The sequence below is a fragment of the Ovis canadensis genome, chromosome 3 (genome assembly GCF_042477335.2).
Source record: "Ovis canadensis isolate MfBH-ARS-UI-01 breed Bighorn chromosome 3, ARS-UI_OviCan_v2, whole genome shotgun sequence".
NCBI lineage: Eukaryota > Metazoa > Chordata > Mammalia > Artiodactyla > Bovidae > Ovis > Ovis canadensis.
This window is the reverse complement of record NC_091247.1, coordinates 166,391,347-166,416,920: the sequence shown is the minus strand read 5'-3', so window position 1 is coordinate 166,416,920 and position 25,574 is coordinate 166,391,347. Positions and strand designations below refer to the sequence as shown.

At 40.8% G+C, this 25,574-nt stretch overlaps 1 protein-coding gene across 1 annotated transcript in view; it reads right to left on the bottom strand.

Annotated features, from left to right (window-relative positions):
• Positions 1-6,743: 6,743 nt before the first annotated feature.
• LRIG3 (leucine rich repeats and immunoglobulin like domains 3) overlaps positions 6,744-25,574 on the bottom strand; it is a 52,839-nt gene continuing 34,008 nt past the window's right edge. Inside the window, exons 7-19 of the mRNA XM_069584788.1 lie at positions 25,359-25,502; positions 24,779-24,922; positions 23,195-23,275; positions 22,107-22,178; positions 19,873-19,944; positions 19,214-19,377; positions 15,584-15,904; positions 13,521-13,802; positions 11,902-12,354; positions 10,760-10,918; positions 8,994-9,137; positions 8,629-8,904; positions 6,744-7,405 (exon numbers count right to left, since the gene is read on the bottom strand). Of these exons, the coding sequence (XP_069440889.1) occupies positions 7,161-7,405; positions 8,629-8,904; positions 8,994-9,137; positions 10,760-10,918; positions 11,902-12,354; positions 13,521-13,802; positions 15,584-15,904; positions 19,214-19,377; positions 19,873-19,944; positions 22,107-22,178; positions 23,195-23,275; positions 24,779-24,922; positions 25,359-25,502 (2,557 nt within the window). The 3' untranslated portion in view covers positions 6,744-7,160. The remainder of the gene's footprint in view (positions 7,406-8,628; positions 8,905-8,993; positions 9,138-10,759; positions 10,919-11,901; positions 12,355-13,520; positions 13,803-15,583; positions 15,905-19,213; positions 19,378-19,872; positions 19,945-22,106; positions 22,179-23,194; positions 23,276-24,778; positions 24,923-25,358; positions 25,503-25,574) is intronic.

The window sequence follows — 25,574 nt, the reverse complement described above, 5'->3', positions numbered from 1 at the left end:
GGTACATGGGGTTCACCTGGTATCAAGGGCTCATCTCATTTGTTTCCCTTTTCTTGGGTATCACTGCCCTATGATGCCTGATGTATAAAATCTGAAAACAATTGTTCCAACTATTTTTTCAATAATTACATTTTAATGAGGAAAATCAGTAGAGGTCTAGGAGTTGTTTTCAGATAATAAAAAATGTCAATTATAAAGTTGTAAAGTTATAAATATATAAACTATAAAATTTAAATATTACAGAGAAAATTCTAACTTTTGATCACAAGATTTTGCAGACTAATGGTTTTTCTTTTCCTACACTGCTGTTATTACAATCAGAGTCAAGTTTCTTAGATATTAGCATCCATGAAATACATGTGAATTATAAGGCTACTTAAAGGAACTATGCTGTGTGAGCAACAGTACTTTTAATTTTTATTGTTTTTTGGGTAGTGATCAGTTGTGTCATAAGAAAGGCAAATCACAGTCACTAACTGTTGTTTAGTTGCTAAGTGGTGTTAGACTCTGCAACATCCACTAATAAACTGATTATATTAGTATATTTATTATACTAATATCTGGCTCTAATACTTTGGTCACCTGATGTGAAGACCTGACTCACTGGAAAAGACCCTGATGCTGGGAAAGCTTGAAGGCAAAACGAGAAGAGGGTGACAGAGGATGAGATGGTTGGATGGTATCACTGACTCAATGGACATGGGTTTGAGAAAATTCCAGGAGATAGTGAAGGACAGGGAAGCCTGATGTACTGCAGTCCATGGGATCGCAAGGAGTAGCACATGACTTAGTGACTGAACAACATCATCTTTTATTGCGAAAACACAGCTGTTCAGTAGACCTTTAGTAGATTGAATGTAAGTTGATTTTCCTGCTGAGTAATAGCCCAAAATACCTGGTGATTTTTTTGAAAAATATCCACTGATCTTTCATTTCTTCCTAGAAAATGTCCTATTGACAGACAAGTTAGCTGTTCTTAGTATTGCCCATACAATGACATCACAGCTTGCCTGTGGTTTTTCTGAGGATGGTTCATAGAAAATCCTAAGGGAATAAGTTGCTATGCTTGGGATAAAAGAAAATGCTTGGTTTGGGAAAGGAGCTGGATTCTGCCAGATAGGAGAAAAAACATTTCAAGGTGGTAACTTTGCCGTCTGTCTAGGAGCTTCTTAGGAGAAAAGTTTGTTTTAATGATGTTACATACAGCTCAAGCATCTAACACGGAGCCTAGTGTAGTAGCCACTTAAAGTTGCTGAACCAAAGATAAAATATGCACAAGGACAACTGATAACTGTCTAAATTGTATTGCTACCAAATTCCAAATCTGAGCTGTACGTATGTCAAACTAAAGCCACAGAGGGGCATGGGGGCTAGTCACAGGTATGTGCTGTACAAAAATTGGGAGTGGGGAGCAGTCATGGTTTGAAAGGTGGGCTGGGATCAATGTGTAAAAGGTCTTATATGTTGTGACTAGGATTGAAAGTTTAGCCATCAGAGGTTTATAAATAGGAAAGTGACGCTTTCAGATCTATTTTAGAAAAATACTTCTGATAAGAGTGAAACAATGAACTGGCTGAGAGAGACAAGGGACAAGAGGACACCGCTGCAAGAGACAGATAAGGGTCTGAACTTGGCTGTGGCAATGGGATAAGAGGGAAGATATAGACAGCCTTGAGAAAATTCAGGTGCGAGACAACAGGAATGATGACTGATGACTAAACAAGAAAAAAGAGGATGGGACCTGCAGTTGTTCCGGGATGCAGGTGGAAAACCCCGGTAATCAGCTTGTTCTGTGCCGTGCTGAGACTGCATGTAACGTGTTACAGTAGCTCAGTTAGGATTGAACACAGTCAGTGCCTGTGCCAGCTGTCCTGCTAACCCACAGCATTCAGTAGCATTTAACACACTGAACTGTAAGAATATATTTATGAATCTGCTTCCTGTCCCCCTGGCAATTAGGACAAGGATCATTTTTATCATTTTACGTTACCTGTGCCAAATATACAGCTAAATATGTTTAAAAAAAGTTTTACAGTTAATACTGCACTGTTACCAAATTTCAACTCTTTTGAGTTGTAGTTAGGTCCAAATAAAGCTATACGCAGGGGTCAGGAGGAATAAATTAGGAATTTGGGATTAACATACACACTACTATAGATAACCAACAAGGAACTATGATATAGCACAGGGAACTATACTCAATATTTTGTAATAATGGGAAAAGAATATATGGGAAAATAATATGAAATAAACATGTATATGTATTAATAAATCACTTGCTATACACTTGAAACTAACACAACGCTGTAAATTAACTATGCTGCTGCTAAGTCGCTTCAGTCGTGTCCGACTCTGTGTGACCCCATAGACGGCCTCCCACCAGGCTCTCCCGTCCCTGGGATTCTCCAGGCAAGAACACTGGAGAGGGCTGCCATTTCCTTCTCCAATAAATAATTAACTATACTTCAATTAAAAACATTTTTTAAGAAGATGGAGCTGTACATGATACATTAGAAAATATGGATACATAAATCTATTATATGTTGTTTTACTCTGTACTATTATTTACAGAAAAATACAGATAGAAGATAGAATGAGTGGGGGGAAAGCCATATACAGAGATACTATAAAACCACCACCAAATCAATGACAATACTCTCATGAAAGCAGTAGGTGTTACATTCAAACATGCTTTAAGAGAAAAGCTAAACTTATATTTTAAAAGCCAGAATCAACCATGAAGCCCAATAAAGACAAGAGAAAAATCATTGGAGACAAAATCCAGTAATGAAATTGGGTACATTTGTGACTTGCTTAGACTCATGCTTTGAAATGTATTCTCAAAATTCTTTAATTAAAAAAATAATTCTAATAAAAAGCTACATATGAATATCAGTTGTAATTTCTGTTTTCACAGGTATCTATTATTGCATGGGAAGGTATGAAATTCAGGATATAGAATTCAGATCCTTGATACTAAATAGAACAGAAATGGGAAACAGAATTTGCAATTCTTGCAATAGTAAGAATGTATTTGATAAGATGTATACATTTCACAAAGGTGACAGCACCCCACTCCAGTACTCTTGCTTGGCAAATCCCATGGACCGAGGAGCCTGGTAGGCTGCAGTCCATAGGGTCGCGAAGAGTCAGACACAACTGAGCGATTTCCTTTTCACTTTTCACTTTCATGCATTGGAGAAGGAAATGGCAACTCACTCCAATGTTCTTGCCTGGAGAACCCCAAGGCTGGGGTAGCCTGGTGGGCTGCCGTCTCTGGGGTCACACACAGTCGGACACGACTGAAGTGACAGCAGGGCAGGGATACATTTCAAACAATTTAAAACATTCAAAAAACTAAGATCATGGCATCTGGTTCCATCAGTTCATGGCAAGGGGAAGGGGAAAAAGTGGAAGCAGCGACAGATTTCATTTTCTTGGGTTCCCGAAATCACTGCGGACAGTGAGCGCAGCCAGGAAACTAAGACGCTTGCTCCTCGGAAGGAAAGCTATGACAAACTTGGTGGTGGCTTAGTCGCTAAGTCAAGTCCAACTCTTGTGACCCCATGGACTGTAGCCTGCCAGGCTCCTCTTTCCATAGCATTTTCCAGGCAAGATTCTAGAGTGGGTTGTCATTTTCTTCTCCAGGGGATCTTCCTGACCCAGGGATTGAAACCAGGTCTCCTGCATTGCAGGCAAATTCTTTACAGACTAAGCTACCAGGGAAAGCCTAGTGACAAACTTAGAGTGTTATTAAAAAGCAGAGGCATCACTTGGCTGCTGTTTTTCCAGTCATCATGTATGGATGTGAGTTGGACCATAAAGAAGGCTGAGTGCCGAAGAATTGATGCTTAATTGTGGTGCTGGAGAAGACTCTTCTGAGTCCCTTGCACTGCAAGATCAAAACAGTCCAACCTAAAGGAAATTAACCCTGAATATCCATTGGAAAGACAGATGCTGAAGCTGAAGCTCCAATACTTTGACCACCTTATGTGAAAAGACGACTCACTGGAAAAGACCCTGATGCTGGGGAAAATTGAAGGCAAAGGAGAAGGGGGTGGCAGAGGATGATGGTTAGATAGCATCACCGACTCAATGGACATGAATTTGAGCAAACTGTGGGAGACACTGTAGGACTGGGAAGCCTGGAGTGCTTCACCCACTGCATATTCCAAGAGCAGGAGACAGAGCAGGCATTTTGCAATGACATTTTGTTCTCATTCTCTTTGAAAAATATCAGGATAATTCATCTATTATTGTATTGTAATGTTGGTTATAAACTACTTCCTATCACATTAAATCAAAAGGAGTAGAACCCCTCAAGTGTGTACAAATACCAAGTCACTCTTTTTTCTATCAAGTTTTTCAAAGGGTACCTACCATTGGCTTTATTCTGAGAAGTAACTTTTGGTTTCTTTCTGTAGGAACACTGCGACAATAGATGGTGATGCTCCACAGGAGTTTAGTATTTATAAAATGTTGCCTACTACAATTAAGGAATATATACAGAGTGAAGTAAGCCAGAAAGAAAAACACCAATACAGTATACTAACACATATATATGGAATTTAGAAAGATGGTAACCATAACCCTGTATGCGAGACAGCAAAAGAGACACAGATGTACAGAACAGTCTTTTGGACTCTGTGGGAGAGGGCGAGGGTGGGATGGTTTGGGAGAATGGCATTGAAACATGTATAATATCATATATGAAACGAATCGCCAGTCTAGGTTTGATGCATGATACAGGACGCTTGGAGCTGGTGCACTGAGATGACCCAGAGGGATGGTACGGGGAGGGAGGAAGGAGTGGGTTCAGGATGGGGAACACGTGTATCTCTGTGGCAGATTCATGTTCATGTATGGCAAAACCAATACAATATTGTAAAGTAACCTCCAATTAAAATAAATAAATTTATATTTTTTAAAAAAGGAATATATATCCCTCAATATCTTAAAAAAACACGTAAGATTATACCCCGTAACTGTCCTTTCATTTTGTGTCAAAGGTGGAATTGAGGTAAAATATACTAAAGTTGTGAGAGTATCTATAAAGATGTGCTATAAAAGAATTAGTCTTGTATTAGAAAGCATGGAAAGATTAAACTGAAAATTTTAAGCATTCTCTTTCATAAATGATTTGATATTTATATACATCCTCTAATGAAGTCTGTGTTTTCTTAGGTATCTTAATACCTACTACATTCACTTTGTTAACTCAATCTGGAGTCTCAAAATTATATATATACATGTATTTTTTTTTTCAAATGTCAAAGAGAAATTAAGCTTCTGCTGTCTCTCCAGACCACTAAAATCATATATAATCCCTAAGTCAGCAGCATGCAAGAAGAGTTAAAAAAAAAATTATGTGAATGGAGAGTGAATCTAATTGTTGAATTTCAAGTGTGAATGAGTTAACCTTTGTATTTAAGTCTGGACAAATTAAATCCTTTAAAAGAAGTTCATAATCCTTGAGGAGACCCCTTATCACTGGATTACATCTGGTAGTAATGAAGACAAATTAACAAGATTTTGAAAATTCGGCCATATGATAAAGCCCAAGCATATGAAATCATTTTTCTGCTCTTAGTCACTGGTTGTCCCATGAAGGATCAACGTCCTGTCTTGGACTCTGGTGTCTAAATTAAAGGAGGGAAGATGTCATTGCAGTCTGGGTTCCAGGCTTCCGGCTCACAAAACACACACAAAACTCACTCGAGAGAGAAACTTCACCCCCAACATATCCTGTGAGATGAATCTGCTTTTCTAATATGTGTTTTTAAATTTAGTTCAAAGAACTGACAATGAGAAAGTCACACCTTCAATGGGTTAGTAGATTTTACAGTTTAAAGTTTAATGTACTGTATTAACTTCTTCAATGCCCATCTCAAGATTTGCTAAGGGGAAAACAGCTTGATCTAAACTATTAAACTTAATGCTTGTTTCAATTCCTTCAAACTACATTACTTCACTTTGGAAATGTGTAATTTTCTATATGGGTATGTATATATACCAGTCACATAACATTTTCACCTAAACACTGCTTAAAACAAGTGTTTAAAATAATTGTTCACGTTTAAGTAACAGATTCTATAGTGAGTTTTTAACAAGTACAGCCATGATGACCAAATTAGAAAAGTATTGTAATTCTTAAACAGTGTTGCCGGATAGCTGAAGAGTGCCTTTTCTGTAAGAACTGCTTGTCCAGCAGAAAATCAATAAGAACAGGAAAGAATTCCACCAGCATCCCATTACAACCTGGAACAGACGATGAAACCCCACATCTGCTACAGACATTTTAACTACAGAAATGGGCAATAAACCACTGTCTTGTTATAATTAAAGGGATGGGGTATGTGAAACTATCTGGAAATGCACAAAGCATTAGACCACATAAAGCATCATGATAATTAAGGAAACATGGCTTGAGCAGTGATTTAAGCAACGGTGGTTGTACTATATAACACTGGACTGCAACAACACATCTTTTTGTTTGTAGAGTTAAGAAATAAATGAATGTACCTCAAACCTTCATAGCTCCCTCTCATTTTACAATGGGCTTTCACATACACTAATTTGACTTGAGTCTATATTACAACAACCCTGTGAGGTATGAAGAATGATCATTTGCTCATATTTTAATGTGCTGAATATAATTTCCACCAATGTGAGACACAATAATATGAACTAATTATGCCTAAAATGTGCTGAAAACAATGAAGACTGTTATTGGATACATGGGGTTTGGGATCAAAATGAGACGCTTTATTAAGAAGAACGTGCAAAATAAAATGGAGTGACCTCTATTCAAAAAACGTACAAGACAGTTATTGTTTAAAATGCTTTAGTACTCATTTTTGATAAAAAGGAATCTGGCATTATAAAAATACATAAAATAGTCATGGATTTATACCATTAATTTACATTAAGATATTTTCTGCATAAAGCAAAGTTATAAAATAGTAAAGGTATTCTTATATGAAAGATACTCCCAGTATAAAATTTTTATGTCTTTTTGTAATTTTTGGCTATCTATATAAATAAGACATTTTACCCTTTTAAAATTCATAGTTCCATTTAAAAACATAGGCTTCTCTCTCTCTTTTAAATAAAAGTCCACTTGAGGTAGTATGTTAGATCTTGTCCTTGGTCTCATTAGTTTACGTGTCCAAGTCATAAGACTGAAAATTTGAAGTCCTGTGGCTTTCTAAGGTCTGTTTATAGGTACATGTGTGATTTTCTTGCTGAAAATCTGTCCTTTCTTTCCCATCTTCCTCTGACTCATAGTCCAAGTTCGGGGAAGAACGAGCTTTCAAGTGAAAGGCTCTTGGCTGACAATCCGATGACTGCCCAGAGCTTGAAAAGGCATCCAGGTGAGGTCTCCTCAGAGGCTTTCCGAATGTTCCTGAAAAAAAGAAACCCCTTGAGCACAGGGGGCCTTTTGGAGCAATCAACAGAATGCATTTCAAATGAAGGGGCATCTTTCCCCGTAAATATGGGGAGAACTTTCAAGTCCATGTTATGGGATTCCGGTAGATGACTATATTCTTGTGCTATGGAGAGAGACCTTATAGAGTGGGGCTGAAGGCACATGCACCCCTCTGACACATACATCCACTGAATATAAGCAGCCCTTCTTCTCCACTTTCAGGACCTATAGTAATGTTATCAGCAACAAGCTCCCCGATAGAAGTTCTTCCAAATTCTGTATTCACTAAAAGCCCACCATTCTCCACAAAGTGCATCTGGACAGTCATGTACAAGTAAACTGTGCCTCAGTATAGAAAGCTTCTCACAAAATAACCCGTATGTCTTGCCGTTTCTTCCTCAGTAGCAAATAATAATTCTATTGACTCAAATTCTCTCCTAGGCCCTATAAAAATTATTATTCATTTTTTTAAAAAGGGATATAAATAATTATACCATGAGAAAACATGACATTTCTTAAAGTTGGGTAAAATACTTAAAGATTCTGTTTTTTTTAGAAGTTGTGGTTCATTTTTCCGTATTTCCATGCAGCAAAAAGATGATCTCAGTTCTTCCACTCAATCGTCCTCATGCACTAGACTAGAAACTTAAATGAATCTCGGTGTCAGCCAGTGTCCACGGCCACCCCTGTGGGCTTTAGGATTCCAACAGCCTCCTCTGTAGGAGGCAGCCCAGCCTGGCTGACGAGCGGCTGTTGCCAGGTAGGACGCCGTCTGCACTCTGACTGTGGGTTTAGTTATAAGCCAGCAGACATCCCAAACCGCAGTCATGCCGTGCACACAACTCCACCCCAGAGGCTGCTGTAGCCCAAAACCACGTTTTCCACATGACTGGCAAACTGCGATCCTCAGTCACTTCTAAAACTCTTGTCTTCAAGACGATGCCACACACAGAGTTGCCCAGAAAGTTCCTAAGGCTTAGTCTTGGATTAAATACCTAATCAAGTAAAATCCCCATGTCTGCCTCTGCTTTTAGAAACAAGGATACTAATTAATAGGATGTCACGACAGCACAAAAAAGATACATATACACACCAGAAACTATTCTTCACCAGTCTGGCATTCAAAACTCATGGCTCTCCCCCATGCAACTTGCAATGTGGGTCTGGACTCAAGGTACCTAATAATTTAATAAACTTACCCATGAAAGAATTACTCAGAGTAACTGATGGCGGCTCTGGACTTGGACTAAAATCTGCAGAAGACTTGTTCAGACCTAAGTTGTTCATTCCGGGTCCTTCGTGTTGAGCATAAGAAGAGCTGAGTAACTTCTTTGCATGAGAAGGCCATCCTGTATCACTGATGCTCTGCTCGCAGGATTCCTCTGAAGGATGAGGACATGGGTAGCACCCCTTCTTCTTTATGTAACTGGGCTCGTAGTGGTCCATTAAAGCTGATCTCAGGTCAGGACCACAACCTTTTAAAAATGGGGACAGTATCAGAAGACAGAGTTAATGCTTCTAGGGGTCTCTCCAGGAAAAGAACTCAGAAATGAAAACCACATACCTGTATGACAGACTTCAAAAGGATCTGAGCCATACATGTTCCCCTTCAAATACACAGGGCCTGAGGGTCCCAAAAAGGGACAAAGGAATGGGTCTGTGGCAGCTTCCACATCAGCTTCACTGCTGTTGTCAACGTGGCATGTCCCTTTAAAACACATGTCTTAATCACTGAACCGTAAGCTCAATTACCATTCAGCCATCTCTTCACTTTTGACAGTTTCCATATAGATGAAAAGTTCAGACAGAATATTATACAAAGAAAATACTGCAGAAATTTACAGAAAGGTTTTTTCAAAATTTAGCGATGCCTATAGATTAGTGATTAAATAAGTTTATGGTATCTCACTAAAAGAGAAGTTGATGAACCATTGAACTGGGTATGTCAGCCTTATTGCTGACCCACCCCCTGGTTTCCAAGAGAAACCGATCTGCGCATGGACACTGCGGCTGAAGCAGCGATGGTTTGAACCACCCGATGCTACCAGCACTGCCTGCCTCCTCTAGAAAGTCACTGATGACCAGATGAGGTGCTGGCACTTAACCAATGACCTCTTAATGCCCAGCTCAAAGATGAAGTCGGCCAAAAAGAAAAAAAAAAAAAAAACAGAAACCCATCATGAGTTATCTGTGCTAAGCAATCCAGAAATGGTATTCTGGTTAGCAGTGGACCCAGCAGCTGAAGGACAAGAGACATCACGAAGGTGAGAGATGCCACAATGGACCATGTACCTGGGCAGCCGGAACTGGGCAGTCCTTGTGAGGGCTGGTCTCAGCAAGAAGCAAATGTGTAGAATGTGATTCAGTACCACTGGCTATCTCTAGGGCTAGTCTGAGAGAGGCCTGATCTTTAGCCTCAGCAGACATGGCACTATTATGCTCCAGTTCTGTCCCTTTACTTTTTAAAATGCCTTTTCAGTAAACCTGGCTCTATTCAAGTGAGCCTGGGCTTCTGCTCTTTGCAAGCAAATGAGTCTAATCAGAACAACTGCTTTTATGCTTCAAATCTTCTATCTCTATGCTCTCTATCACTGCCTTGTCAAGCTCTTTGCAATTATTTGTTGAATTTTTTGTCTCATTGCTGACTAAACAGTAAAACTGGAAACATTCTTCCCTCCAAACTATGGAGTCCACCACAGAGCATATACTCAATCAACATTTGTGAGAAAAAATGGTAAAATGTCAATAGCTTCTACTTACTAAGCGCTTAATATGTGGCAAGCCCCATATACTACCATTTTCTCTAATGTTCACAACAACCTAATAGGGAAGAATTATAATTGCCCAAGCATACACAGGGAGTAAGTGTCAGAAGTGGGTCTTGAACCAAGCTGATGCTCTTATATTGTGCAGCCTCCATTATAATTCCTTATACAGTTCTTAAAGTGAGAGTCAGAATTATAAGCCTCTAACAGAATGATTTTAAATCATTTGACTTTTGAGACCATGCATGAAACCAGTTAGTGTCACTGAAGTAAGAAGAACATTCAGGGCCAAAGGACATTTATGACAGAAAGAAAATACTACATCGCATGGAAGAATTAAATTTTACCTAAGCTACGTGTCTTCTTTTATTGCTAGAAACAAAGATTTTTCTAGTATTTAAGAGACAGGCTTAGAACTATTTAATATCAGCTTTGCTAGTGATTTGGGGCCAGGTCCTAAATATATGAGTGTATCAATTCCCTGTGGAAATTAACATTGTAATTTGAACTTTCTAAAGGGTTATTTCAAAATGCCAATAGCCCATGTTCGGTTTTAAACACGTACCATTACTATCGTGCTGTGGTAAGAAAAATCCGCCTCCAGAAGAAGTGATGAACTGGTGGTGGCTTCCGTTTTCGGAGGAGACGTACCCGTCCTGTCTGTCCGCTAATGTTCCCTGAGATGACAAATAACTCGGGATATCAGCTGGCAAGTTGGTCTCATCTGTAATCAACAACAGTGTTCTATGAACCAAGAATGGTCACAACTGCCACACAGGCTTCCCTGATGAATGGTATATACCCTTTTGTTTTGTTTTCTGTTTAAATCAAATCAATCTACCCTTGCAAAACCATCTTGATGGACAGCACACCAGGACTCTGCTGCTCTGGGGCACCTCAGCTGATTTTCTGCTCCGTGGCCTGTGGGATACTCCTCTCAAATTTCTTTACTTCTATTTTTATTTTTTTAAATTTTTGTCTGCACTGGGTTTTCGCTGCAGTGCACAGGCTCTTCAGCGCGTTGCCCAAGCTTCCCTAGTTGTGGCACACGGGCTTAGCGGCCCTGCGCCATGTGGGGATCTCAGTTCCCCGACCAGGAATGGAACCTGAGTCCCCTGCATTGGAAGATGGATTCTTGACCTCTGGACCACCAGGGAAGTCCCACTCCTCCCAACTTTCAAAGACAACAAATGCTTACAAAGATAAAAATAATTTTCATGAGACAGTATTTCAGATACTATCTAAGCTTGATTTCTGCCATATTCCTGAGTTTGTATTATTCACTGATACAGGAGTTTGCCTATTATGCAATCAAAGCCCCTTTCTCCTAGATGCCTGCATACACACACATGCACACATGCGCACAAGGGACAAGACAATGGCCGAGTGTAAGCCGCATGACTGAAGGCTGTTTCTGGCCCTCCACCACCATCTGAGGGTGTGCACTACCTGAAGCTCTGCATGGTCTTTCACAGCCAATATGCTGTTCTGATGAGGTTCTGACAAAAAGCACTCATCTTTAACCATCAGCTTTAATCTGGGCCAGGGTGTTATTTTTAGCTAACCACAGTTGCCCAGCTTGAAACAAATGAGTCACTCTTGTGACGTGGCCTCAGACTGCGACAGACACACTCAGAAGCGAATCTCGGCAGGACCACAAGCACACACACGACTCCTGCGCCCCGTGCCAGGCTTCCGTGGACACACCTGTGTTGGTGATGCTGCAGTCTTCGTTCCTCCGCCGTGTGTGGTAGATGATGACCACCCACACGAGTGACGTGCCCACCACGCAGCAAACCACCGCGATGATCACGATGCCCACGGTGGCCCAGCCGTCGCCGTCCAGGGACGAGGCCGCCATCGGAGGGGAGTCGCAGGTGGGGGTGGGGATCACGCTGAGGCGCACGTGGCCTCTCTCGGTGCCCAGGGTGTTAGACATCTCACACGTGTACTTCCCGGCATCGCTGATGTCAGAGTCCACAATGATTAGCAGCTGGTTGCCTGCTGCGAAAAAGTGTCTTTCGGTGACCACCAAGGGGCTGTCATCCTTGGTCCAGTTCAGTCTGGGGGGAGGGCTCCCCCCTGCAATGCACTGCAGGACGGCCGTCTCCCCCTTGGTTACAGTTCGATCTAACAGGGGCCGCAGGAACGACGGTGTCTCTGAAATGACAAGTTACGCTTTTAACCTCTGACATGAAGTTAGGGTTTACACAGCACAAGACCTTGTGCTTCGATTTATTCAAAGGGGAGCTGAAACTGGATTCTCCCACAGCTTCATGCCCATGCCTCTTTAAAACCTTGAACATGGATATGACATCTGGGCTTTCATTTCATCACTTGGCTGTCATCTCCTTATAACACCATTTAAGGATAATATTTACTGTTTTTCTCACTTAGCCTCCCTCATTCTTGGCAAGGTTGGGGAATGATGGAAGTCGGGCAAAGCAAAACATTTTAGACATACTTTAGAAATAGAAAATGCACAAAAATAATATTAAGCACAAGGGTGTGTTGATGGATGAAAAAAATCAGAATGTTTAAATTTTTAAAGGGAAACTTCCTAGTGCTAGATGTCCCCATCTGTATTACAATTCTGAAAATAATTTACTTTTATTATTTGGTTACCCTGATTTACTCTTTCAAAGATACACATATATGATTAACATGCGCACATTTTCAGAAGGCATCTGTTTAGGTAAATGATCCTGATGCTGGGAAAGACTGAGAGCATGAAGAGATGGGGAAGACAGAAGATGAGATGGTTGGGTGGCATCATCAGCTCAATGGACATGAGTCTGAGCAAACTCCAGGAGATGGGGAAGGACGGGGAAGGACAGGGAAGACTGACGTGCTGCAGCTCATGGGGTTGCAAAGAGCTGGACACAACTGAGTGACTGAATAACAACAAAGTAAATGATAAAGGGTGAACTCATTTACAGAGTGGTATGGGAGGCTGAGAAAAAGGGGTCCCTCTGAATTTATTCAGATACTTTTTTATATTCTTTATACTGTTAAGACTTTAAGTACAGACTGTATAATGGAAAGAGTAGAGAAAGTTAATTCTAGCAAAAAGAGAGAGCATCAAAGCATTACTCTTCCCCCTCCTCTGAAGAGAGGGGGCAGATTCATTTCACTGCCCACAGGTCTGAAGGTGTGATGTATTCCCCGACCTGAAAGTTTCTGAGAAGCCACTGTCGACTCCAGGAAAGGGCACTGTCCCACACATCAGCCCTCACCCTCTAGAGTTCTGACACTTCTGAGGGCCTTTGGGTGAGCTGGTATCCTAAAGCTAACATGTATCACAGAATCTGAGAGCATCCACTCACCGAGGACAGTTAGAGTTGCATTTGCAGAGATGCTGCCGGCACTGTTTTGAGCGGTGCAGCTGTACACCCCGATGTCCTCTATCTTCACATCCACAATGAAGAACACATCATCCTCAGGCATCACGTGCATGCGCCTCTCCCTCGCGGCCGGGAAGTCTGTGCCCCCGTCTTTCTGCCAGGCTATCTGAGGGGCTGGGTGTCCCAGCGCAGCGCACTCCAAGCGTGCCATGGCCCCGGCGCGGATTGTGAGGTCCATGGGGGTTTTGGTGAATGAAGGAAGCACTGAAATAAGAAACATAATGTGGGGGCATTAGCATTCTGGAGTTAGGAAGTTCATTTTCATCCCCCCCACGCCCCTGCTTTTTTGGGATACTTACAAATGTCCCTGACATAGTAAGGCAGGGGTTGTTTCCAACTGCAAGAGTTGGAGTGATCAAAAAGCTCCTCAAGGTTACACAGGTACCGAAATGACAGAGTCAGGATGAAACAGGTCACCTGAGCTTCACACTGATGGTCTTTCTGCTATTTTCCAGTCACTTTTTAGTTTCCTTAATAATAATCTATGAGACCTTAGGCAAATCAGTTCATCTGTTTGTACCCTGGCCATTCATCTTTTTTTTTTTTTATAGTTGCTTCTGGCTCTAACATTCTATGACTTTAGACATGCGTTTTGCCCTACAATTTTCTGTTCTATGTGTCAGGCCTCAGCAGTTATTTGTGGAATGAACACACTGATGAGCCATATCTTCTACCAGGGACAATAAAAACAATGAAATGATAAACTGCAAAACTGTCTACTTGCCACACAAAGCACAGGATGAGACACTTGCATCAGCAGCAGCTAATGCTTACTGCATCTACTGAGCACTTACTCTATTCCAGGCATTCTGCTGAGTCCTTTACACAAATTATTTTATTTCACAATATAGGTAGGTATTATTATTCCCATTTGAAAGATGTAGAAATGGAGATACAGCGAGGTTAAGCAACTTGCTGAGAGTCCCACAGCTGATAGCAGGAGAGGCAGGACTCAAACTGAGATCTCTCAGCTAAAGGTGGTGTGCTTTCTGTTGATGGGAAAGTAAACCGGTGTAGCCACTACAGAAAACAGCATGGAGGTTTCTTAAAACACTAAAAACACAGTGACCTTATGACCCAGAAATTCCACTCCTGGGCACATGCCTAGAAAAGACGAAAATTCAGATTCTAAAAGATACATGTACTCCAATGTTCACAGCAGCACTATTTACAATAACAAAGACACGGAAACAAGCCAAGTATCCTTCAGCAGATGATTTAAGAAGATGCGGTATATACATACAATGGAATATGAGTCATAAAAAAGAATGAAATAATGTCATTTGCAGCAATATGGGTGGGGACCTAGAGAGTCTCATACTAGTGAAGACAGACAGACAGACAAAGAGTGTATCACATGTATCTGGAACCTAAACAAATAATACAAATTCATCTATGTATATAAAACAAACAGACTCACAAACACAGAAAACAAACTTATGGTTACCAAAGGGGAAAGGGGCTGAGAGAATGGGATTAACAGATACCAACAGCATAAAACAGACAAGCATCTAGGATTTCCCATAAAACACAGGGAACAATATTCAATATCGTGTAATAACCTCTAATGGAAAATAATTTGAAAAAATACACATATAACTGAATTACTTTACTGCATACCTGAAACTAACACAATGCTATAAATCAACTAGATCTGAATTTTTTAAAAAGTGTTATCCTTTAACTGTTCTTCATGGTCTTCCTCATCAGACCAAGCACACCACGAACTCTCAAAGAACAAAAAGTGTCTGGTTTATCTGGGTTACCCACCATGCTAAGCATGGGGTCTTCAATACAATAACAGCTAGCTCAGGTACACATAACCAAGAATATCAATAATATGGAGTGAGAGGTAGGGAAAGGCAGGGTTTAGGTAGAGAACTCTGAGAGCAGAGGACAGGGTTGGCAATAAGAGAAAGAGAAGAAACCAGGTACTTTCATAAAAACATATCTTTAAATGCAAGAGGAAAAGTCAGATCACATACTATTTACTGTGAGCTTGGCTTTGACAGAGTAGGATGAACCAAAGTGATTGGAGATGACACACTGGTATTTCCCTTCACTGGTAAATTCCACGTTACGGAGTCGAAGAATGGTGGTGTACTCCATCACCTCGCCACCTTGGGCCCGGAGGTGTGCATAATTTTCCATTTCAGCATCGTGCAGTAGTTCATTGTCTTTTTTCCAAGCGAAAGTCATTGGGGAATCACTGCTGCTGGCAGCTGAGCAGATAAAACTCAAATTGGAACCTTTTATTGCTGACTGTGTTTCTGGCTGAACCGTGATCTGGGGTTTAGGAAAATCATCTGTTCAAAATGGAGAGGAGGAAACAAAACAGCTTTAAAGCTTGAGAGTCCAAATGCTACTCAGATTGGAACACCAAGAAACGCAAAACCAAACAGTGGCTTAGGTTTACACTTTGTGCATGTTTCACAGATGGACTAGCAGTCCCAGTGTTGAAGCAACAGACTGGGAGAGCGTGTATAAAGTCAGTCATTCATTCCAAAGAGAGCCTGAGGCCTACTTACACATCACTAACTGGGAGACTGATATTTTGGAATACAGTTTACTCCAGACCTGTGCTTTTCTTTTTTTTCTTGCAGAAATACAAGAAGAAATTGGTTAAGACACGTTCAGGCTCCTGGATCACCTTTAAGTGCTACTATCAGGAACTGCATTTTTCCCCATGGTCTCCACAAATAAGAAGCAGAAAAATGAGAAATCTAATGTCAATAATGATAATCAGTATCACTAAAGACAGCAATAAACATTCCATTTACCAAAACTAGAACTCTTATTAAATGTTAGTCACTCAGTCGTGTCCAACTCCTTGAGACCCCATGGACTGTAGCCTGCCAGGCTCCTCTGTTCATGGAATTCTCCAGGAAGGAATACTGAATTGGGCAGTCAGTCCTTTCTCCAGGGGATCTTCCTGAGCCAGGGACTGAACCTGGGTCTCCTGCATTGCTGGCAAATTCTTTACCATCTGAGCCACCAGGAAACCCAAAGAGCAATCATTTTTAGGTAGAGCAGGAGAAAACAAAGCTGCAGTGAAAGACAAAGCATCCCTCAAGCTCTCTGTGGGCCCCTGGTTCCAGCCTGGAGTTTAGGGTGGACAGTCTATCAGGCCGCTGCGCTGCACTGTCAGAGCTACATTATAATTACAGATAAGCAGCTCTGTCATTCCAAACAGTTATATTTAGTTCTGTTACTTTTTGGAAAAGTTACCTTTCTGAACTTCAGTTTCTCAGAGATGGTCTACACCCAGAAGGAAGCATCTTAAATCAACCAAAACATATTATTTGGGTGCATTGAAAAAATGATGCCTGCATGCACGTGTGTGTGTGTGTGTTTGAGTGTGAGTGAACAGGGTATGGAGGACCCTTTGACAACTCCAATGCAGCTAATTTCCAATGGCACACCTGCATGTTGTAACCAGGATGGTTTCTTTTTCTGTAGGACTATTCTAGAATTCTCATCTGGTTAATCAAGGTCCCGACTCACAGTGGAGGGAGTGAGAGATCCATGGACGTGACACATACACAAACACACACCTACACCTATGTATTTCTCAGAGTAACAGAGAGTTGCATCTTGAGACTAGAGAACTGAGAAATAAAGACCACGGAAAAGGAACAGCTCAGGCCCTTACAAATGAATGCCAAATGCTCATTTAGATCCAAAAGCTACATCAGATATTTTATTTGCACAAACTGTTGGCACCACTTAATGCAGCAATGTAAAAAAATATATATGTTTTTCTTGTACCTAACTAAACAATTGGAGGCAAAGCAGTTTTACATAAAATTTAAAGGCAAAAGTAGAATTGGGCTCTGTAATATCTTAACACACATACTAAAATTCAAGTGAATTTTGATTTCATGTTCTATATGCAAATTTAGTTTCACAAAGGTCTCCATGACATCAGATAGTAAACAGCAGAGTAATGCAGTAGACCAGCTGGGAGAAGTATCAATTGCCAGGAGAAACGTCAATTGCTGGGAAAAATATCAATAACCTCAGATACGCAGATGAGACCACCCTTATGGCAAAAAGCAAAGAAGAACTAAAGAGCCTCTTGATGAAAGTGAAAGAGGGGAGTGAAAAAGCTGGCTTAAAACTCAACATTCAGAAAACTAAGATCATGGCATCCAGTCCCATCACTTCATGGCAAATAGATGGAAAAACAATAGAAAAAGTATCAGACTTTATTTTGGGGGGCTCTAAAATCACTGCAGATGGTGACTGCAGACATGTAATTAAAAGATGCTTGCTCCTTAGAAGAAAAGTAATGACCAACCTAGACAGTGTATTAAAAAGCAGAGACATTACTTTACCAACAAAGGTCCATCTAGTCATAGCTATGTTTTTCCAGCAGTCATGTATGGATGGGAGAGTTGGACTATAAAGAAACAGAGTGCTGAAGAACTGATGCTTTTGAACTGTGGTGTTTGAGGAGACTCTTGAGGGTCCCTTGGACTGCAAGGAGATCCAACCAGTCCATCCTAAAAGAAATCAGTTCTGAATATTCATTAGAAGACTGATGCTGAAGCTGAAACTCCAATACTCTGGCCAACTGATGTGAAGAACTGACTCACTGGAAAAGACCCTGATGCTGAGAAAGACTGAAGGCAGGAGAACGGGACAACAGAGGATGAGATGGTTAGATGGCGTCACTAACTCAATGGACATGAGTCTGACAAGCTCTGGGAGTTGGTGATGGACAGGGAAGCCTGGCGTGCTGCAGTCCATGGGGTCACAAAGAGTCAGACATGACTGAGTGACTGAACTGAACTGAATGCAGTACACAGGGGACTTCACCAGAGAGATGGAAACTGGGCGTCTGAGCCAGATCTGCTAACTAGCTCTCTGAATTTGGGTAAGCAGACATCTATGCTGAGAGGCTTAGATGTATAATAAAACAATGGCCCTTAAATTTATTTACAATAAACTCAAACTTTCTGTTACTTGTAATGTTTTATTCACCAACAGTAAAATATTAGATAGCAACACTGACTCAATGGACATGAATCTGAGCAATCTCCAGGAGACAGGTGAGGACAGAGGAGCCTGATATACTACAGTCCATGGGGTTGCAAAGAGTTGGACTCGACTTAGTGACTAAACAATGACAATAAAATTTTTAGTAGTCTAGAAATTACTAGCTAATAATTGTCTCTTTCTATTCCCTGTAAACAGCATCTGCAAAAGATTCAAGTCAGTCTCTTCACTGAACTCAAGAGAACCTCTCAACAACCCCTGGATCTGGGGAGGACAGACAGCAGTATTCCCATTTCACAGATTAGAAGACTGAGTTTTAGGACTTGCAATTAAATAGCAGGGCTGCTACTATCCTCCAGTTCTCTCAAGATAACGTCACTCTCTTTCCACTAGACCACCCTGATGCCAACACAAAGAGGAAGAAATTATAGAAAAAAAATGTTTTCATCAGTAAAAACTGCAATCATCAGCAAACTACAGATCCATTCTCATCTACCTCAGCAGAAATAAGAGCTTCATGTAGGGTATATAAATTTATGCAAATCCATTCTTTGGACAAATGGGAGGAAAAAAAAGAAAAATGAATAAAAGGCAAAGACCACAGTTCCACTCACCACACACAAAGCCATCTGGACTAACAGCAAAAATACTTCTTCCCTTCAACAGCTGAGGATGGGCACAACTGGCATTTACGAAGCTCTGAAAGTTGTTTTCCGCCACCCACTGTGGGAGCCATTTCAGTTGGCAATCGCACAAAAGGCTTGATGTATTTAAGTGCCTGAGGAGAGTAATTACATTCAATCTGTTTTGTATGAAATGCAGATTTCTACAAGTAAACTAAATTCAAGTAAATATTAACAAAGCATTGAATGGAGAAACCAAATACACACATCCCATGGAATAAATATTCTATAGTGCATCTTAAAATGCAAGACGGGGAACTAGCACCATTTTGTTGTTGTTGTTCTTATTGATGGGAGAGACAGAAGCATAGCAACGCTGAAAATATCTCAGTACTGAAAACTGGTTACGATGATGAGGCATTGCGCTATACTGGGTCTCACAAATTTAAATCGCATATCTAAGAAAAAGAAACTCCTCTTTGCAACAAATGGAACAAAAACCCCACTCCTCCTGCTTCTGTTTATAAAAGTTAGGTAATGTGATGAACGTGCCACACACTTTCTACAGATATATAATCCAGGATGCCCCATCCCTTGACAGTTGGCCCCTCAATGCTTTATGTGAAACTCTTGGAAAGAAAAATGCTTACAGTTGTTGAAGCTTCTTCATTTGTGAAAAAGCATTGCCTTGTAATGACATGATTGCGTTGTCACTCAGGTCTCTGAAAAACCACCAAATAAAATACATTAGAGGAAATTATAGTCACTGTGTGCCTGCAGGCACAGGTTGGGCCCATGATGCCTACCTCCAATTCACCCCCAAAATATTCTATGTGCTGAAAGGCACAGATAGGGTGATCTGAGAACTCATCAGGAGGCTTGTGTTCAAGAACAAGGCTATCTGATTCAGAGGCAGATTCTGTTACAGTGAGAGAGATTTTATATCACCACACACAGATTTTTTGGCTCTTAAGGGCCTAACCCATTCTGCCGTGTTATTTTCTTGTATTTCTCATTATTCAAATTAGTAAACTTTAGAAACTTAAATGCACATTTAAAATTCCTCATAATTATGCTTTTAAAAAACCATCACGTGTAGAATATCTTCTGTGACATGCAACCATGTTAAGTGATTTTTGTTTACACATTATTACATTTTATTCCTCACTGCAACACAAAAAAGAAGATGGTATAACCACCTTGGCTCAGCATGAAAGGGGCAGATAAGATCTGAACTCAATTATTTTCAATTTCAAAACTGATGTTCTTAGTCACTAGCCTCTCCTGATACACACAACTTACTAATGGGGAGACAGGTAGGTGTTCAGACAGGGGCTACTTACTGAAACAAACAAACCAAGAAACAACCACTTCAGGCAGGACGTTCATAAAAGGAGAGAATATTCTGGGCTGATTTTTTTTCCACTGGTGCTAACAAGCAGTCTGAATTAAAGTCCTCCCCGCCTGTACTACTGATTTCCTTTAGAGGGTTCAGAGTGGATAAAGGGGATTCTGAATGAGATGAGGGGCAAGAGAAGACAGAATTTAGGTCCCAAACGTGGGCAAAGAAAGATGCTGGGAGAGTTAGGAAGGTTTAACAAACTAAAGGAGATGTTAATGCTCCACGGATCCACTAATTTCACTTTCCCAAAAGTGGAAGGCTCAGATGACAAACCCTTTTGGCTAGTTTCCCTTTGAAAATAACTTGTTTCAGGAAGCCCAGCAATACTGGCCCGCCCTCTGCACAGTCAACCCACTGTAACCCGGACTGCGGCACTGTGGCCACGGCTGGCCGTCCAGAGCCCTCTGCAGCCCAGGGCTCAGCAGGAAGACGACAAGAGAGTGGTGCAGGTAATCACTATGCACACAGCACCAGTGACGGTACAAACCAACTGTGCATTTTAAATGATTAACTTCTACTGTCTAGGTTAATAGATAATAAAACCTTTGGCTATAAACATTAAAAGTCAGGCTGGACACACTGTAAACTGCTTCAGACTCCCACTGTACATATCAATATGTACATTCACCCATAGTTATCAGAAGCTGAGTGGCTCTGTGCTCCTGCAGGTGTTGACTCCCACTGAGGCTGGCTAGCTTCCGCTCTTCGTACCTGAAAACATCTGAGTCCCTAACTGTCATTTCAGAAAGGTGTGCCTCCAGCTCCCGGGCAGGCAGAGGTTGTGAAGGAGACAGCTGCTGTGATGGGAGAGGCTGCCCTGGTTTCAGCCTTGTTCCTGCCAGCTGCTAACTTAGAGCTCAGTAGCAAAAGAGAATGAGAACAAAAGGAGGAAAAACAGGCTGCATGCTTTTTATAATTAAACAACAGCAACAACAAACAAAAGTTCTCCAAGTAGTGCCACAACTCTCCAGTCACTCTCAGGAACTGGGGCTGGGGGGTGGGAATCGTCTTTATTGATCTTGCAAGTCACCCTCTTAACTGTTCAATTTAAGCAAGGAACTCTTAGAACCTCCATGTCTTAAATTAAAAATTGAGATACCAGCAGCTATTAAATAGTTTTCTCATGAGGACTGAGAAATATAAATAAATACCTGACATAATGCTCGATGTGCAGTGGGTACCTGAGAAATCGTAGTTTAAAAGAAATTAAATATGCCACTGCTTGAGAAACATAACTAAAGAAAACCGCAAAATGATGGAAAGAAATACCCTTCAATGCAAAAGAAACATGTATCTGTGCACTTACACTTTCATACAGGTATAGACAGAGAAGTAGGTAGGTAGATAGACAAAGGATGGATAGATGTGTACATTTTATATGAGCGGATATCAACAAAATTACATTCTAGTTTGTGTTATCTTCCATGACAAATAAGGGGATAACCATTGCAGTCTTTCAGGTAATGAACTCCTGCTACTCACAGATGTTCTAATGCATCCAAACCAGTGAAGGCTTTTTTGGTAATGGATCGAATCCGGTTTCCCTGAAGTATTCTTAAAAAAAAAAAAAAAAAGTTATAATAGAACAGTTAGTAAAAAGCCATTTTGGAGTGCAATTCTCATGAAAAGAACTGCTTTTGAAATCATTTGTGAATATTCTATTTTCTTCAATTAAACAATACATCCTTAAAAAACATATCCATGACACTGATTTCAGTTCAGCATGGTTGCAAAGCATTTGACAAGAGAACCCAGCAAAAACAGGTATTCAAAAATTACTCGGATGGGTAAAGTAAAGCAGTGATTGTTTTCAAAGAGGCAGAAACCTATTCCAAGAAAAATGTCTCAGAACACTCATAAATAAAGCAGGTAACAGTGGAATCTGTCTCCTTACCCACCCACTCCATGGATACCTTCATCACTCAAAGAAGTTTAGAATTAAATGGATGTCAATTTGAAAGCTACTCATTTAAAACAGAATTTGCCCATCTGCAAGGCCATTTTGTGGCCAAACAGAAACATGTTTTTATCCTGTACTGCTTGGAATCCACTGATAACCCACCAATGATCACTGGTCACGGGATCACTTCATTTAAACATTCCTGTGACATTTCAAATGCTAACTTAGTAAGTGCACTAACCTTTACACAACGGTAATCCCAAGAGTCTAAGTTCTCAAGACAATTGAAAATTCTTATCTGGATATTAAAATCAGCTGCAATAACCCAGTTGCAGAGTAAAAGCACTATAACCAAGGAAGAAAACCTAATTAATACACTTCCTGTATAACCGTAGTCATTTGGGGAAATGACAAAAGGTAGCAACCGGATTAAGCACCTTTTTTCACAACTCTTTAAAGATGTCAACTTGTATGTGGAACTGAGTTTGATTAAGATAAAATGTTTAGGGAACACCCTGGTGGTCTAGTGGTTGGACTCAGGGCTTCAAATGCTGTGACCCCGGGTTTAATTCCTGGCTGGAGAACTAAGATCCCTCAGCCATGCAGCATGGCCAAAAACAAAACGTTTGGGTCAAAGAGTGACACAAATTATGAAGCAAATCATACTCACAGGCGCCTCAGTTTGTCAAGCCCAGAGAAAGCACCATTCATGTCTTCAATGGTCCAGGAAATTTCATTATTCTTCAGATCTCTAGTTAAAAAGGAAAGATACTGAAATTGGTACCAGATACGTAACAAAAGATACAGGCCTTTTTTTTTTTTAATCAAAGTGGCCCAGATGAGATTGGTTTTTTATTTGCGTAATTAATTAATTTACAGTTGCACTGGGTAGGTCTTCACTGCTGTCTGAGGTTTCTCTGGGGTGTGTGGGCTTCAGCAGTTGGGGTTCTCGGGCTCTCAAGTATGGGCTCAGTTGTTGTGGCTCATGGGCTTAGGTGCTCTGTGGCATGTGAAATCTGCCCGGATAAGGGATCAAACCAGTGTCTCCTGCATTGCCAGGTGGATTCTGAACCACTGTGCCACCAAGGAAGCACTCCCTATTAGAGACATGCTAAGAAAGCTGCTGCTGCTGCTGCTGCTAAGTCGCTGCAGTCGTGTCCGACTCTGTGAGACCCCACAGACGGCAGCCCACCAGGCTCCGCTGTCCCTGGGATTCTCCAGGCATGAACACTGGAGTGGGTTGCCATTTCCTTCTCCAATGCATGAAAGCAAAAAGTGAAAGTGAGGTTGCTCAGTTGCGTCCGACTCTTCGCAACCCCATGGACTGGAGCCTACCAGGCTCCTCCGTCCATGGGATTTTCCAGGCAAGAGTACTGGAGTAGGATGCTATTGCTTAGAAAGCTAAGATCATGTAATTTCTAATAAATCCCTCATAACTCCCAATATCATCTCTGCCCCTTTCAAAACAATAGAAAACTCTTTCTCTCTTCAACATACTTCTTACCTCCTCCCTCAACAACATTTTACAGTTTTGCCTGAAATTAGGATAGTTGCCTCTGGTCCTATGAACTCCTCTGTCAAGATGACTAAATTCTCAAAGACTTGAATAGCCTGAAAAATACGGTGAACTTTAAAACCACCATTCCAACCACGCAAGAAGCAGGTTGCCAAAGCATACAACATACTTTTCAATTACGTAATGCTTCAAATAGTGAACAGGGCAAAAGTTTCTGACAGTGCAAAAATCCAGAGCCCATTGCACAACATTCAAATGAATATTTGAGAGCTTTTTCAAAGGTCAATTAATTCCACTCTCTCTTCCTTCTCTTGGGACAGAGATCAAGTCTGGATAGAACTGGTCTCACAAACAGGCATCTTCCTTTGCTGCCTTTTATGTATCTTTCATGCTCTGGGTAATTTTTAATCTGCATTTTTACAAAGAAAAAATTAGTGGATTTAAAATTGTTTGCCTCTTGAGCAGTTACCAACTTCCTGGAGATCCTGAGAAGGCTAACTGTAATCACCTCACCAATCTGATCACTGTTCCTTCTAATCCCTCTAAGAAGCACATATGGATGAAATGGACTGATTTTAATCAAACTGATCTGGGAAAGATTAAGACACTTCTTCTGAGGCTGTACACATTTCCTTCACAACAAAGGAAATCTGCTTGGAGAAAAGTAGGTATGCTTAGGAACCAATTAGCTTCATGCATGGAGAGCAAAATGTGTAACTTCCAAACTGTGTAACTTACAAAGTCTTCAAGCTGGAAAGCCCCCGGAAGGCACAATCAGCAATGTAGCTGACTCTGTTATTTCCAATGTGCAATGTATTTAGCAAGCTTAGGCCCAGGAAGCTTGAATCATCCAACCTCGATAAGTGATTGTACGTTAGGTCCCTGTAAAGAGAAAATGAATAACAACGAAAACTCAACAATAGCTTTTATTTTCCAATTCAAAGCAGTGATTTGTAGGAAAAACAACAACAACAACAGGTAATATATATTACCACAATAATCCTTATTTTAAAACTCCTCCTTCTTAATAATACTCAGGTAAACATTATTTCTAATCCTAGTAATTAAAATCTTTTTATTTGAAAGTCACCACCATTGCTTTAGCCCCTGTGCCACAGAACTGAAACGGCAGTTGCTGAAGTTGAAGCTAGCTTCAACTTCTCACCAAAAAACTATGCCTAGGTTGCATGTGAACAAAAAAGAAAAAAGCTGTCACCTTGGAAACTCTGTTATGAAAATTTCACAGATCAGTGCTAAGAAGCTCATGCTCTGGCATGATTCCTGCTCTCAAACCTGAGGAGAATAGCAGGCTACTCACAGCTCACTGAGTTTCTGGCAGAACTCCCAGGCATCAGGGCTGATCCTGTTGATGGCATTCTGACTGAGATGAAGTTCCTGCAGCATCAGCAAACCGTAAAGCCAGCCTTTGGTAATCTCTGTTAGGTTGTTATGGTCCAGCTGCCTACATTGACAGTAAGAGTCAAAAGCAAGATCCTAAGTTTATTATCGAGACTCTTCAAATGGACACGATTAC